General features: G+C 38.6%; 1 protein-coding gene across 16 annotated transcripts in view; it reads left to right on the top strand.

The window, feature by feature from the left end:
• DCAF1 (DDB1 and CUL4 associated factor 1) overlaps positions 1-14,049 on the top strand; it is a 90,110-nt gene that overhangs the window by 56,960 nt on the left and 19,101 nt on the right. For 14 of the 16 annotated variants that reach the window (XR_006199859.1, XR_006199858.1, XR_006199857.1 and 11 more), the window contains 6 exons: positions 387-471; positions 3,466-3,699; positions 4,581-4,674; positions 5,199-5,303; positions 5,512-5,585; positions 6,119-6,220. Coding sequence is in view for 11 of the 16 variants with exons in the window: in XM_042929511.1 (XP_042785445.1) it covers positions 387-471; positions 3,466-3,699; positions 4,581-4,674; positions 5,199-5,303; positions 5,512-5,585; positions 6,119-6,220 (694 nt within the window). In the remaining 5 variants the exon portion in view is untranslated. Of the gene's footprint in view, positions 1-386; positions 472-3,465; positions 3,700-4,580; positions 4,675-5,198; positions 5,304-5,511; positions 5,586-6,118; positions 6,221-14,049 lie in introns of those variants that run through there. The other 2 variants (XM_042929509.1, XM_042929513.1) reach the window with 2 other exon arrangements.

The raw sequence follows: 14,049 nt of genomic DNA, 5'->3' as shown, positions 1-14,049 counted from the left end.
GATATTCTTACCAAGTATTCTTACCAGTCCCATCACACAGCTGACCCTTCACTAATCCAAAATGGCACATCTGTGTAATTTCTCATGTTCACATATGATAGTTGTACTCTTTGCTGGGGTATGTTTCAAAGACGTGTGGCTTGTTATCCATTTATTTTTTAACAAAGTAATTCCTGCTAATTAATTAATTCTTTTGGATCTGCTTGGTTAAACTGATGGAGGGATTTTTTTTTTTTAAACCTTAAGTATACAGTTTTTCCTCTTTGGTTGCTGAGAATCCTCAGATGAATATAGTCAGGCAGGAGGCTGAGAATCATGTTTATTTTCAGTCGGCTCAGTGACTGTTTCCTGAAGGTGTATCACTTAAGTACTTTTGTTGTTTGTAGGCATTCCTTCACAGAAGATCACTATGTTGAGTTCAGTAAGCACTCTCAGGATCGAGTCATAGGTACAAAAGGAGACATTGCCCACGTAAGTACTTAAGAATCCACTGCTTTCAAACTGATTATGCCCATTTGTTTGTAATGAAAACTTCTGGACTGAAGGGCAGTCCTAAGGGCAGCAAGAAATTACTTAGTGATATTCTTTCCAGATAAAATCTAGAAGTGTAGTAAAGTAGTTATAAGCCATGTGGGACCAAACATGAACTAATCCGACAACTTAAGAAAGGTATGATTAGCACAGCAGTTATTTTCAAATACTTACTAAGTTTTAGATGAAATATAAGTCCCTGCTTTTATGAAGCCTCACTGGGGAGACAAATAGAGAAGCAAATATATGGTATGTCATAAGTGCTGCCAAGGAAAAGAAAGCAGGGTAAAAGGAAATGCTTGATGGTGCTGTGAGGGACTTCTCTTTTATCTAGGATGGTCAGTATCACTGATAGGGTGATGTTTAAGGAGTATTTTTTTTTTAATTTTTTAATTTTTTATTTTTATTAAAAAAAAATTTTTTTTTTAACATTTATTCATCTTTGGGAGACAGAGACAGAGCATGAGCGGGAAGGGACAGAGAGAGGGAGACACAGAATCCGAAGCAGGCTCAAGACTCTGAGCTGTCAGCACAGAGCCCGACGTGGGGCTTGAACTCACAAACTGTGAGATCATGACCTGAGCCGAAGTTGGAGGCTCAACCGACTGAGCCACCCAGGCGCACCCCCCACCTTTTTTTTTAATTTTTGAGAGTACACATGCACAAGCAGGGGAGGGCAAAAGAGAGGGGACAGAAGATCTGAACTGGGCTCCGTGCTGACAGGAGAGAGCCCAGTGCAGGGCTCAAACTCACGTACTGTGAGATCATGACCTGAGCCAAAGTTGGATGCTTAACTGACTGAGCCACCCAGCACCCCAGGAATGTTTTGAAGGAAGTGTCATGCAGATATCTGGGGGGAAAAGTGTTTTAAGACCGAGGGAAAAGCCCTTTGGAGGTGGAAGAAGGAAGAGGGGTAAGAGCTCAGCTCAGTGTTGTGGGGGAATGGGTGACACATATCATAGTAGCATCTTATATATAGGGTGTTGTTAGGACCTTTGGCTTCTCTGAGTGAGATGCAGGCACTGGAGGCTGAGCAGAAGACACATGATGGGATGTAAAGTTCCTAAAGTGTGAGTCTGGTTTCTGTGAGAGAAGCAAGAGCAGGCTTTCCAGTTAGGAGTGTGTCAAGCCAGCTCACATGTGAGGACTGTAGTGGGGCTGGGCCCAGGAGGGCATGGTACAGGTGATGAGAAGTGATACAGCCGGGCTCTGGGTTTTTGGACACAGGAAGTTTGTTATTAGACATTCAGGTAGGGAATGGGTAGTTGAATATACAAAATGGGAGTTCAGAAGAGAGGTCTGGGATAGGGGATATAAATATAGGAGTTATTCACGGGTTGATAGAGCCATGAGACTAGATGAAATCATTAAGGAGGCTAGAGAAGAGAACTGAGGGGACAGAGTCCTGGCATATGCCAATATTTCGAATTTGCCATGTGAGGAGGGACTTGAGAAGGAGACCAAAAAGAATGGGCAGCAGGAGACCTCAGGAAAAAGATGTGCCCCAGAAGGCAAGGGGGAAGATCCTTTCAAGGAAGAATTGATTAACTGGTCAGAAACTGTTAATGAGTTCATAAGATGAGAATTGAGAATTACCTTTGATTTAACAATATGGATCTTCTTGTTAACCTCGTCAGGAGCTAGTTCTGTGCACTGGGGTGAAAATCTGTTCTCATGAGAGAACAGGGAAGTGGAGACACTGAGTAGAGACAAGTTTTCTGAAGTGTTTTTTGCAGAAAAAACAGAAAAGTGGGGTGTAGTAGCTTGAGGGTAATGGTGGGAATATGGGGTTGTGAAGGGAGGGTTTCTCAAACTTTTCATTTGAAAATGTTAAAATATGTAGAGAAATTGAAAGAATAGTACATACACCTATTACCTGGATTCATCAGTTTAATATTTCACCATATGTTCTTCCTGTGTTAATATGTATGTATTTCTGAATCATTTGAAAGTAAGTTGCAAACACATTTTATTTCTAAGTCTTACAGCATGCATATTCTAGCAATAAGGACATTTTACTACATAATTATACTCTTATCAAATATAAGAAAATCTATAGTAATTCCCAAGTGTCATCTAATATCCATTCCATACTCAGTTTTCCCTGTTGTTCCTGATGTGTTTGGTTTCAAATGCTTTTTGTTTTTTGTTTTTTGTTTTTTGTTTTTTGTTTTTTGAACCAGGATCCAGCCAAGATTCACATATTACATTGGTTGTTATGTCTTACTAATGTTTTAAAGCCAAGAACCATTTCTCCAGTTTTCATGACATTGACTTTTGAAGAGACCAGGCTAGTTGTCTTGTCTCATGATCTTGATTTGATTGTTTTCTTGTGTCTCCTTATTGTTCCTATATTAAAGGAGGATTCTTTTTTTTTTTTTTTTTTTTTTTTAAAGATTGGAAATACTACAGCATGTCTGTAAGGTGATGGGAAAGATCTGGTCTTTGTATGGGTTGCACATTGTACATTTGGAACTTTTACTATTGTAGGGCTAAAATATGTGTATTGGGAGATTTTTAAGGAGAAAGGGGTATGTCATTGATGCCTTTCTTCAAAAAGTCCCTCTTTAATAGTATTCTATGGTTAATCGTTGATCCATCCATATGAATTTAATTTCTCAGTTTCTATTGTAGAAACATTTTCTGTTTCTTGAAAGGGAGGGGTAGAAGAGGGTTTTCTTATCCTTATTGCCATCTCTCTTTTCATTTTCTTGTGGGAAAGAGACTTTTCAAACCTTGAATGGGAACCAAAGCACTTAAACATTGCTTGGATGGGTGTACTCTTCGTACTTTCCAGGTATTCTACAGTATTAGGGCTTTTGTGATTTTGTTGGGATTTGGAAAGCATGGAGAGATATTTTACACAGCTTCTCTTCGAATTGTTAGTGGATGGATTGGTCTGATTTTTCTCTTCCCACCCCTTCTTCTCTAAAGATTTATGATATTCAGACTGGCAACAAGCTGTTGACTCTGTTTAACCCAGATCTTGCCAACAACTACAAGAGGAACTGTGCCACCTTTAATCCTACAGATGATCTTGTCTTAAATGATGGCGTCCTCTGGGATGTCCGCTCTGCACAAGCCATCCACAAGTTTGACAAGTTCAACATGAACATCAGTGGCGTTTTCCATCCAAATGGGCTGGAGGTCATCATTAATACTGAGATTGTATCCTTTACACCCATGTCTTATTTTCCATTTGTTATCTAGTTTGTGACGCAGAAATAATTTATCTTTCCACCCACACCCTGTTAAAGTATCCACACAGGTAATAATTTGGTGCCTCTCTTTTGATTTGAAGTGTTAGTTAATCTCCAATGGTTGGTAATTACCAGTGAACTTTCATTAGCATGTTTTTTTTTTGTATTGAGAAGAGTGACCACCAGATTCTTACCTTGTACTTCTCCACATATTAAGTTGACTTTTATATCTTCAGAAGGATTTTACTTTTGCACTGCAGAAGTCACAAGTGTAAAGTGAATTGATGCTGTTGAGATGAAGGGAGCTCGTGTAGTTTTCATGTATATGAGGATACCATAGGAGATTTTCAAGGGTGTTACTTGATAATAAGCATTCTATATGCTTTTGTTTACTTTGAAAGCATTTTTACTTTACCTTTATTTATTTATTTACTTTTTAAATTTTTTCATGTTTATATATATATATATACATATATATATATATATTTTTTTTTTTTTTTTTTTTTTTTTTGAGAGTGAGAGACAGAGCGTGAGTAGGGGAGGGGCAGAGGAGAGGGAGACCCAGAATCTGAGGCAGGCTCCATGCCCTGAGTTGTCAGCACAGAACCTGATGCAGGGCTCGAACTCATGAACTGCAAGATCGTGACCTGAGCTGAAGTCGGATGCTTAACCAACTGAGCCTCCTAGGTTCCTCTTTACTTTACCTTTAAAGCATTACCTTTAAAGCATTCCCTTTAAAGCATTCATATCTCAACAGGAGGGGAAAAAAGAGATATTTTGGAATTTCTCCTATGAGTTTACATAAGAAATTTTGTATAAAATAGTTTTCCTTGACCCCTTCCCTCCTAGTGGGATCTTCGCACTTTCCATCTTTTACACACAGTTCCTGCTCTGGATCAGTGTCGTGTTGTGTTCAACCACACGGGGACAGTGATGTATGGAGGTAATAAACTTTTTACTTCTCTACATTATTCTTTTTCTCCCTTCTCTCCCCTCTCATTAATTTGATACTTTTGGTTTGGAAATATCTCTCAAATATGAATTGGAAAGCATTTGAGGGTTGTAACCTAAAAGATAAAATGATAGCACAAATGGTGACAAAGTTTATTGATGAAAATAGTGTTGATTTAGGGTGAAGATAACAAGTACATCTTGTACAGAAAGAAATTTCATGCATTAATTTCCCATCTGTATCCTTATGAACTTGTTGCATTTGTGCTTTTATGATGTTGCTGGCCTTTAGTTATAACACTTGTTGGGAGCTAGATGAAAGGTTGAGGATACTGTTCGGGGTATGCTAGTAGGATACGTTGAAAGGGACTAATTAGATAGAATGAATTTACTACAAAGAAACTCACTGAAGTCTTGATTGTCCGTTAATATTTTCTGCACTTGTGAATAGGGGATGTTTCTGATTTCTAAAAGTATTTTGCTCCTTGGCCCCCTTTCCCCCTTCCTCCCAATTAGCTATGTTGCAGGCAGATGATGAGGATGACTTAATGGAAGAGAGGATGAAAAGCCCTTTTGGATCATCCTTCCGAACATTTAATGCAACTGACTACAAACCTATAGGTAAGCTTGAAGGGGCAGACATTGTTCGTTTTGTCATGTTTTGGTTTTCCATATTTAAGATCATCCTTTTCTGTAATTCTTCATTGAAAAGCCAAGAGGTTATGGAACTATTTAGGAGCAATCACCTTGAAATTCCTTTAGAGGAAAAGCTGGTTTTAAGGTCAGAGCAATAGTCCAATCCTGAGTCTTGACACATTTTGTTTTCCAGCAACCATTGATGTGAAACGGAACATCTTTGACCTGTGTACAGACACCAAAGACTGCTATCTTGCTGTCATTGAGGTAAAGGGAGCTAGCAGAAACCCTGCTGTTTTGTTTTGATCTTCAGGATCATTTTCAAGTTATACTACAGGCATTTTGTCTGATCTAAGATGTGTTCTAAAGTTGATGCATTTCCAAAGGTAGATTATTGATAACCTACTTGCTTGATGGAGAGATCTACATTGTAAGAGAAATAATAAGAAAATTCCAGTATAAAACATCATGGACAGTCCCATCGTCTAATATCTTGGAGTCACTGTGATCCCTTTCTGAGAGGAGTCTGGATCTCTTGACAGAGCAAGACAGGTTCATTCTGAGGATGGTGGTCTCTCTTTTGCTTAATATTCCTTGCCCTGCCAAAGCCTTCTTATCCTGTTTTCTTTCCCTTTCTGTGGCCTGGGTATAACATTTTCAGAGTTAGTTCAAGAATTTTGGGTATCAGAAACTTTGACAGTTACAGGGTCAAGGTGCATGGGTGCCAGTTATAACTGAGATGTAGATGTGAGCCTTCTGAAAACTAACTGCTCTTCGTGGATTGGGTGTTTTATTTTCAGAACCAAGGCAGCATGGATGCTCTGAACATGGACACAGTATGCAGGCTATATGAAGTGGGCAGGCAACGTTTGGCAGAGGATGAGGATGAAGAGGAGGACCAGGTCAGTGGTCTTTGAGATTTCTTGTTGCTGTACTTTATAGAGGTTATGGTCTTCTGGTTTTTGCTGTAAGGAGTTTTTTAATATCAGCTTTTGTTACCTGTTGGCATATTCTGCAGGCCTGTTGTCACTAAAATCACTAACTAAAACTTTGAAGAAAGTAGATTTTTGTTATTATAAAACTTTAACCCCAGTTCCTGACAGTTCTGTGAGTTCCGTTTATAGATTAATTTGGATGTTAGCAATCTCTGATACTGTTTTAGAGATTTCTTTGAACTCACTTTCAGGAGTAGTGCCTTGTGTGGCTTTAGGATGAGCAGCCCCCATATTCCCAATGTCAATACAAAACAGAAAAATCAATCTGCTGAGATGGGTCACAGAAATGGCTTAAGCTTTATAAAGTTGTGGTTTGCATTTTCTCAGTTTTATAGCATAGTCTTTTTTCACAGTAATGGATTGGAGCTTATAAGTAGAGAGAAGATTTTGATGCTTTTAGAAATTAAGCATTTATAAAATGTGGGTAGGTAGTATGTCTCACAGAATCTTAGTTTGCTTTTTTTCATAGGGGATTTTAAGTTACGGTCATATTATGCTGGGTGTTTGCCTATGTGGTGTGTCTGTATCAGTTGTGAAGAGTTTCTTAAACTTCTCACTTCTAGCAGATCTTTCCTGTCAAGTGGGCTCACACTACATTCTCTATTCATAAAGCTCCTATAAACATCAATGTGCAGGCTTTTGTATTTGGGTAAATACTAAGGAGTTCAGTTGGTAGATTGTATGGGAAGAGTATGTTTAATTTCATCAGAAACTGACAAACCCTCTAGCAAAGGAGCTATACCATTTTGCATTTTCATCATCAGCAAATGAGAATTCTTATTGCTCCACATCCTCACCAGCATTTGGTGTTGTCAGTATTTCAGATTTTGGCCATTTTAATAGGTATGTAGTAGTATATATCACTATTTAATTAATTAAAAAATTAGTAGATGTTCCTTTAGTTGAACAACCTCTACACACAATCAAAATGTGTGGTTTGATTTTTTTGAGTAGAAAGGAATCAAGATCTTGAAGTTTTATGAGCCTGCTACAAATGTTTTCTGAAAATTATTTAACTGAACCTCCTGACACCCTTACTGATGCCTGGTACCAGACCAAAAGGAAGGAGACTTTCTCCACAGTCTGTTTTGGGCCCCTTCCCCACTTTAGGGAGTTCCTTCTTTTTCCTTTTTTAATCTTTATTTACTTATTTTGAGAACGAGTAAGTACGAGCGGGGGTGGGGCAGAGAGAGAGGGAGAGAGAATCCCAAGCAGGATCCACACTGTCAGCACAGAGCCTGATGACCCAGGGCTCCATCCAATCCTATGAGCTGGCAGGTCATGACCTGACCCGAAATCAAGAGTTGGATGCTTAACTTACTGAGCCACCCAGGCACACCTCAGGGAGATTCTAAGTGGAAGGCTTTCTCATTGTTATTTTAATTTGCATTTTCCTGATGACTTATGATGTGAAGCATCATTTCCATATTTGCCATTTGTAGATCTTCTTTGGTGAGGTGTCAGAGTCATTGGCCTATTTTTAAATTGGGTTTCTTGTGTTTTTATTGAGTTGTAAGAGTTTTTTTTTTTAATGGTTTGGCTAATAGTCCTTTATCTGATAGGTCATTTGCAAATATTTCCTCTTAGTTTATAGCTTGTTGTCTCATTCTCTTGACACTGTCACAGAGCAGAAGTTTTTGTGTTAATAAAGTCCACCTTATCAATTATTTCTTTTGTGAATTGTGACTTTGAGGTTGCATCTAAAAAGTTATCTTTAAATTCAAGGTCATGTAGATTTTCTCCTGTTATTTTCTAGAGTTTTATAGGTAGTTGTGCATTTCACACTTGGGTCTGTGATTCTTTTTGAGTTAATTTTTGTAAAGAGTGTAAGACCTGTGTTTAGATGAATTTTTTTGCTTCTAGACGCCCAGTTTAAATACCCGTTGTATTGCCTGTGCTCCTTTGTCCAAGATCAGTTGACTTTCTTTATGTGGATCTATTTCTGGGCTCTCTACTGTGTTCCACTGATCTATTTGTTTGTATTTTTTGTCCAATACTATACTGTCTTGATTACTGTTACTTTATAGTAAGTTTTGAAGTTGTGTTGTGCCAGTCCTCCAACTCTGTTCACCTTCAATATTGTGTTGACTATTCTGGATTGTTTGCTTCTCTGTATAAACTTTTGAATCGATTTGTTGGTATCTACAACATAACTTGCTGAGATTTTGAAGGGAGTGCATTGAGTTTATATGTATAAATCAGGTTAGGAAGATCTGACATCTTGACAGTATTGCGTCTTCCTATCCATGAACATGGACTCTCTTAATTTATTTAATTCTTTGATTTCTTTCGTCAGAGTTACGTAGTTTTCCTCATACAGATATTGTACATATTTTGTTAGGTTTACCTAATACCTGATGGATTACCTAAGTATTTCATTTTGAGAGGTGGGGCTAATATAAGTGATATTGTGTTTTTAATTTTAGTTTCCATTTGTTCATTGCTGGTGTACAGGAAAACTGTTATATAGGAAAGACTGAATTAACCTTGTATCCTGCAACCCTGCTATAATTGTTTAATCCAGTTTTAATTGTCATTTCTTTGGGATTTTCTGCAAAGACAATCATATTATCTGCAAACAAAGTTTTATTTCTGTAAAATGTACCCTTTTATTTCCTGTTGTCTTATAAGTAGGACTTTTAGTATGATTTTGAAAATCAGTGATCTTGATCCTGATCTTAGCAGGAAAGTTTTGAATTTTTCATCATAAAGTATGGTGTTAGCTGTTTGTTTTTTTGATTTTTTTAAAGTTTATTTATTTATTTTGAGAGAGAGCAAGCACAGGTGGGGAGGGGCAGAGAAAGAGGGAGAGACAGAGCCCCCAGCAGGCTCCGTGCCATCAGCACAGAGGCTGACGTGTGGCTCGAACTCATGAACTATGAGATCATGACCTGATCCGAGATCAAGAGTTGGACGCTTAACTGACAGTGCCACCCAGGCGCCCAAGCTGTGTTTTTTTTTTATAGATGTTCTTTATCTAGTTGAAGAAGTTACCCTCCGTTCCCATCTTACTCAAGAGTTTTTAGTTACGGGTGTTGGGTTTTGTTAGTCTTTTTCTGAATCTGTTGATAAAATCTTATTTCTTTAGCCTATTGAAGTAGTGAATTACATTAATTAGATTTTAAAATGTGAACCAGCCTTGCATAGCTGTAGTACGTCCTATTTGGTTGTGCTTTTATAATTCTTTGTATATAGTGTCTGATATGATTTGCTAATATTGTGTTGAGGATTTTTATGTCTGTGGTCATGAGACATGTTGGACTGTAGTTTTAATTTCTTGTGCAGTAGTACCCCTTCCCCCCCTCTGTACTTTTGCTTTCCGTGGTTTCACTTTCTGTGGTTTCAGATACCTGAAGTCAACTCCAGTCTGGAAACAGATGGTCCTTATTTATTTATTTATTAATTATATTAACATTTATTATTATTATTTTTAATTTTTTTTTAACGTTTATTTATTTTTGAGACAGAGAGGGACAGAGCACAAACGGGGGAGGGGCAGAGAGAGAGGGAGACACAGAATCGGAAGCAGGCTCCAGGCTTCCAGCCATCAGCCCAGAGCCCAACGCGGGGCTCGAACTCACGGACCGCGAGATTGGGACCTGAGTGAAGTCGGACGCTTAACCGACTGAGCCACCCAGGCACCCCATTAACATTTATTTTAATGTTTATTTATTTTTGAGAGAGACAGAGACAGAATGCAAGTGGGTTAGGGGCAGAGAGAGAGGGAGACACAGACTCCAAAGCAGGCTTTAGGCTCCGAGCTGTCAGCACAGAGCCCAACGCGGGGCTTGAACTCACAAGCTGTGAGATCATGACCTGAGCCGAAGTCAGACGCTCAACTGACTGAGCCACCCAGGCGCCCCATATTTAAAATTTTTTTAATGTTTGTTTATTTTAGAGAGAGACAGCACAAGTGGGAAAAGGCAGAGAGAGGGAGACGCAGAATCTGAAGCAGGCTCCAGGCTCTGAGCTGTCAGCACAGTGGGGCTCCAACCCACAAGCTGTGAGATCATGACCTGAGCCGAAGTTGTACGCTCAACCGACTGAGCCACACAGGCACCCCATTTTTTTTTAATTAAAAAAAATTAAAAAAAATTTATTATTATTATTTTTTTAATGTTTATTCATTTTTGAGACAGAGAGAGGCAGAGCATGAGCAGAGGAGGGGAGGGGAGAGAGAGAGACAGAGACACAGAATCCGAAGCAGGCTCCAGGCTCTGAGCTGTCAGCACAGAGCCCGATGCAGGGCTCGAACTCACGAGCTGTGAGATTGTGACCTGAGCTGAAGTCGGACGCCCAACCGACGGAGCCACCCAGGCACCCCCCCCAAAAAATTTTTTTTTAATGTTTGTTTATTTTTGAGAGAGAGTGACAGAGTGTGAGTGGGGGAGGGGCAGAGAGAGAGAGAGGAAGATGCAGGATCTGAAGCAGGCTCCAGGCTCTGAACTGTTAGCACAGAACCCAAAATGGTGCTTGAACCCACAAACCGAGAGATCATGACCTGAGCCGAACTCGGACGCTTAACCGACTGAGCCACCCAGGTGCCCCCAGATGGTCTTCTTTCTGATGTATGGTCAGAAGGTCAGTAGTAGCCTACATCACAGTGCCTATGTCATTCACCTCACTTCATCTTATTACGTAGGCTTTTTATCATCTCATATCACCACAAGAAGGGTGAGTACAGTACAATAAGATTTTGAGAAAGACCATATTCACAAAAGTTATTGTTAATCTCTTACTGTGCCTAATAAATTAAATTTTATCATAGGCGTACATGTATAGGAAAAAATACAGGGTTTGGTGCTATCCTCAGTTTCAGGCATCCACTGTGGGTTGGGGGGAGTGGTCTTAGAACCCATCCCTGTTGGATAAGGGGGACTACTGTAATGTCCTTGGTGTTGCTGTTAGTGTAATGCTGGCTTCATATAATGAGTCAGGAAGAATTTTATCTGCTTCTGTCTTCTAGAAGAGATATTAAAAAAATTGATGTAATTTTTTATGTTTAGTAGAAGTCAGCAGCAAACCCATGTGGGCCTGGTGCTTTCTGTTTTGGAAGGTTATTAATTATTGAATCAGTCTCTTTAATAGCTAAAGGCCTATTGAGATTGTCACGTTCTTGTGTGCATTTTGGCAAATGGTGTTGTCTTTCAAGGAATTGGTCTATTTCATCTAGGTTATCAAATTTGTGGGCATAGAGTTGTTCATAGAATTTTTAAAATACTTATTTATTTTAGTAATCTTTATACCTAATGTGGGGCTCAAACTTATGACCCTGAGATCAGAAGTCACATGCTTCTCCAACTGAGCCAGCCAGGTGTCCTGTTCATAGAATTTATCCTTTAAATGTCCATGGGATCTGTAATGATGTCTCCTCTTTCATTTCTGATATTAGTAATTTGTGCCCTCTTTTTTTCTTAGCCTGCTAGAGACTTATCAATTATCAATCTTTTTATTTTATTTCTTGAGGGAGAAAGTGAGTATGAGCAGGGGATGGGCAGAGAGAGAGGGAGAGAGAACCTCAAGCAGTCTCCGCGGTGTCAGCTTGGATCTTGTTATGGGACTCTATCTCATGAACCATGAGATCATGGCCAGAGCAGAAATAAAGAGTTGGACGCTTAACCAACTGAGGACACCCCTATTATATCTTTTTAAAGAGCAAGATTTTGATTGCATTGATTTTCTCTATTAATTTCCTGTTTCCAATTTCATTGATTTCTACTTTAATTTCTATTCCTACTTTTCTTCTGCTTACTTTGGATTTGATTTGCTCTTTTTTTTTTTTTTTTAAGTTTATATATTTATTTTGCGAGAGAGAGAGTGTGTGAGCAGGGGAGAGGCAGAGAGAGGGGGAGAGAGAATCCCAAGCAGGCTCTGCTGTCAGTGCAGACCCCTACATGGGGGCTCGATCTCATGAACTGTGACATCATGACCTGAGCTGCAGTCAAGAGCCAGACACCCAACCAACTAAGCCACCCAAGAGTTTCTTGATTTGCTCTTCTATTTCTAGTTTCCTAAGGTGGAAACTTAGCTGATTGATTTTAGGTCTGCCTTTTTAATAATTTGCATTCAGTGCTCTAAATTTCCCTCTATGCACTGCTTTCACTGTACCCCACAAAATTTTATGTGAGTTTTCATTTTCATTTAGTTCAAAGTATTTTCTGAGATTTCTTCTTTGAATCTTGCTATTTAGAAGTGTGTTGTTTAATCTCCAATATTTTGGGGCACCTGGGTGCTCAGTCAGTTAAGCATCGGACTTTGGCTCAGGTCATGATCTCACGGTCCATGGGTTTGAGCCTCGCGTCAGGCTTTGTGCTGACAGCTCAGAGTCTGGAGACTGCTTTGGATTCTGTGTCTCCCTCTCTTTCTGTCCCTACCCTGCTCATGCTTTCTCTCTCTCTCTCTCTCAAAAGTAAATAAACATTAAAAAAAAAATTAATCTCTAAGTATTTTGGGGTTTTCTAGCTATATTTCTGTTATTGATTTTTAGTTTAATGCCATTGTGGTCTGAGAGCAAACATTATTATGATTTCTATTTTAAATTTGTTAAGGTGTGCTTTATGGCCCAGAATGTCATCTATCTTGGTGAATGTTTCATGTGAGCTTAAGAATGTGTATTCAGTTGTTGGACAAAGTAGTCTGTAGATGTCCATTATACTCAGTTTATTGATGGTATTGATCACTTCAACTGTGTCCTTACTGGTTTTCTGCCTGATGTATTTTTCCATTTCTGATAAAGGGGTATTGAAGTCTCCATTACAATAAGTAGATTCATTATTTTCTCCTTGCAGTTCTGTCAGTTTTGCCTCATGTATTTTGATGTTCTGTTAGGCACACATGTATTAAGGATTATTATGTTTTCTTGGAGAATTGACCCCTTTATCATCACATAATGCCTTTCTTTATCACTAATAACTTTCCTTGGTCTGAAGTGTGCTTTGTCTAAAAGTAATACAGTTACCCTAGTTTTTTTAAATTCATGTTAGCATGGTATATCTTTTTCCCACCATTTATTTTTAATCTATATGTGTCTTTATATTTAAAGTGGGTTTCTAGGGGACAATATGTAGCTGGGTTTTGTTTCTTGGTCCACATCAATAATGTCTTTTAATTGATGCATTTGGAATGAGATTCTAAGTGATTATTGATATAGTTGGCTTTGTATCTACTGTATTTCTTGCTGATTTCTATGTGTTGCCCTTGTTTTTTCTTCCTGTTTCTGTCTGCTACTCTTTTTCTGCTTTTTGTGGTTTTAATGGAGTATTTTTCTAGGATTCCACTCCTTTGTTAGCCTATTAGTTATATTTATTTATTTAATTTTACTTTTTTTAGTAGTTGCCCTAGAGGTTGCAATATATACATTTACAAGTAATCCAAGTCCACTTTCAAATGATACTCTCTCTCTTTACAGGTAGTACAAGCACCTTATGGTAGAATAATCCTAGTTCCCATGTATTTCTCATATCTTATTGCTGTCCTTCATTTATATATAAGCATATGTACATATATACATAATAATACATAATCACACAAGTTATTGGTGTTGTTTGGACAAACTATTATTTTGAACAAAGATCAATTAAGAATGAGAAAATAAGGGACACCTGGGTGGCTCAGTCGGTTGAGCATCTGACTTTGGCTCAGGTCATGATCTCATTGTTCATGGCTTTGAGCCCTGCATTGGGCTCTGTGCTGACAGCTCAGGGCCTGGAGCCTGCTTTGTCTTCTGTGTCTCCCTC

Source organism: Panthera leo, chromosome A2 (genome assembly GCF_018350215.1).
Source record: "Panthera leo isolate Ple1 chromosome A2, P.leo_Ple1_pat1.1, whole genome shotgun sequence".
Lineage (NCBI taxonomy): Eukaryota > Metazoa > Chordata > Mammalia > Carnivora > Felidae > Panthera > Panthera leo.
The sequence above is the reverse complement of the archived record's forward strand: the minus strand, read 5'-3'. Positions and strand labels throughout refer to the sequence as shown.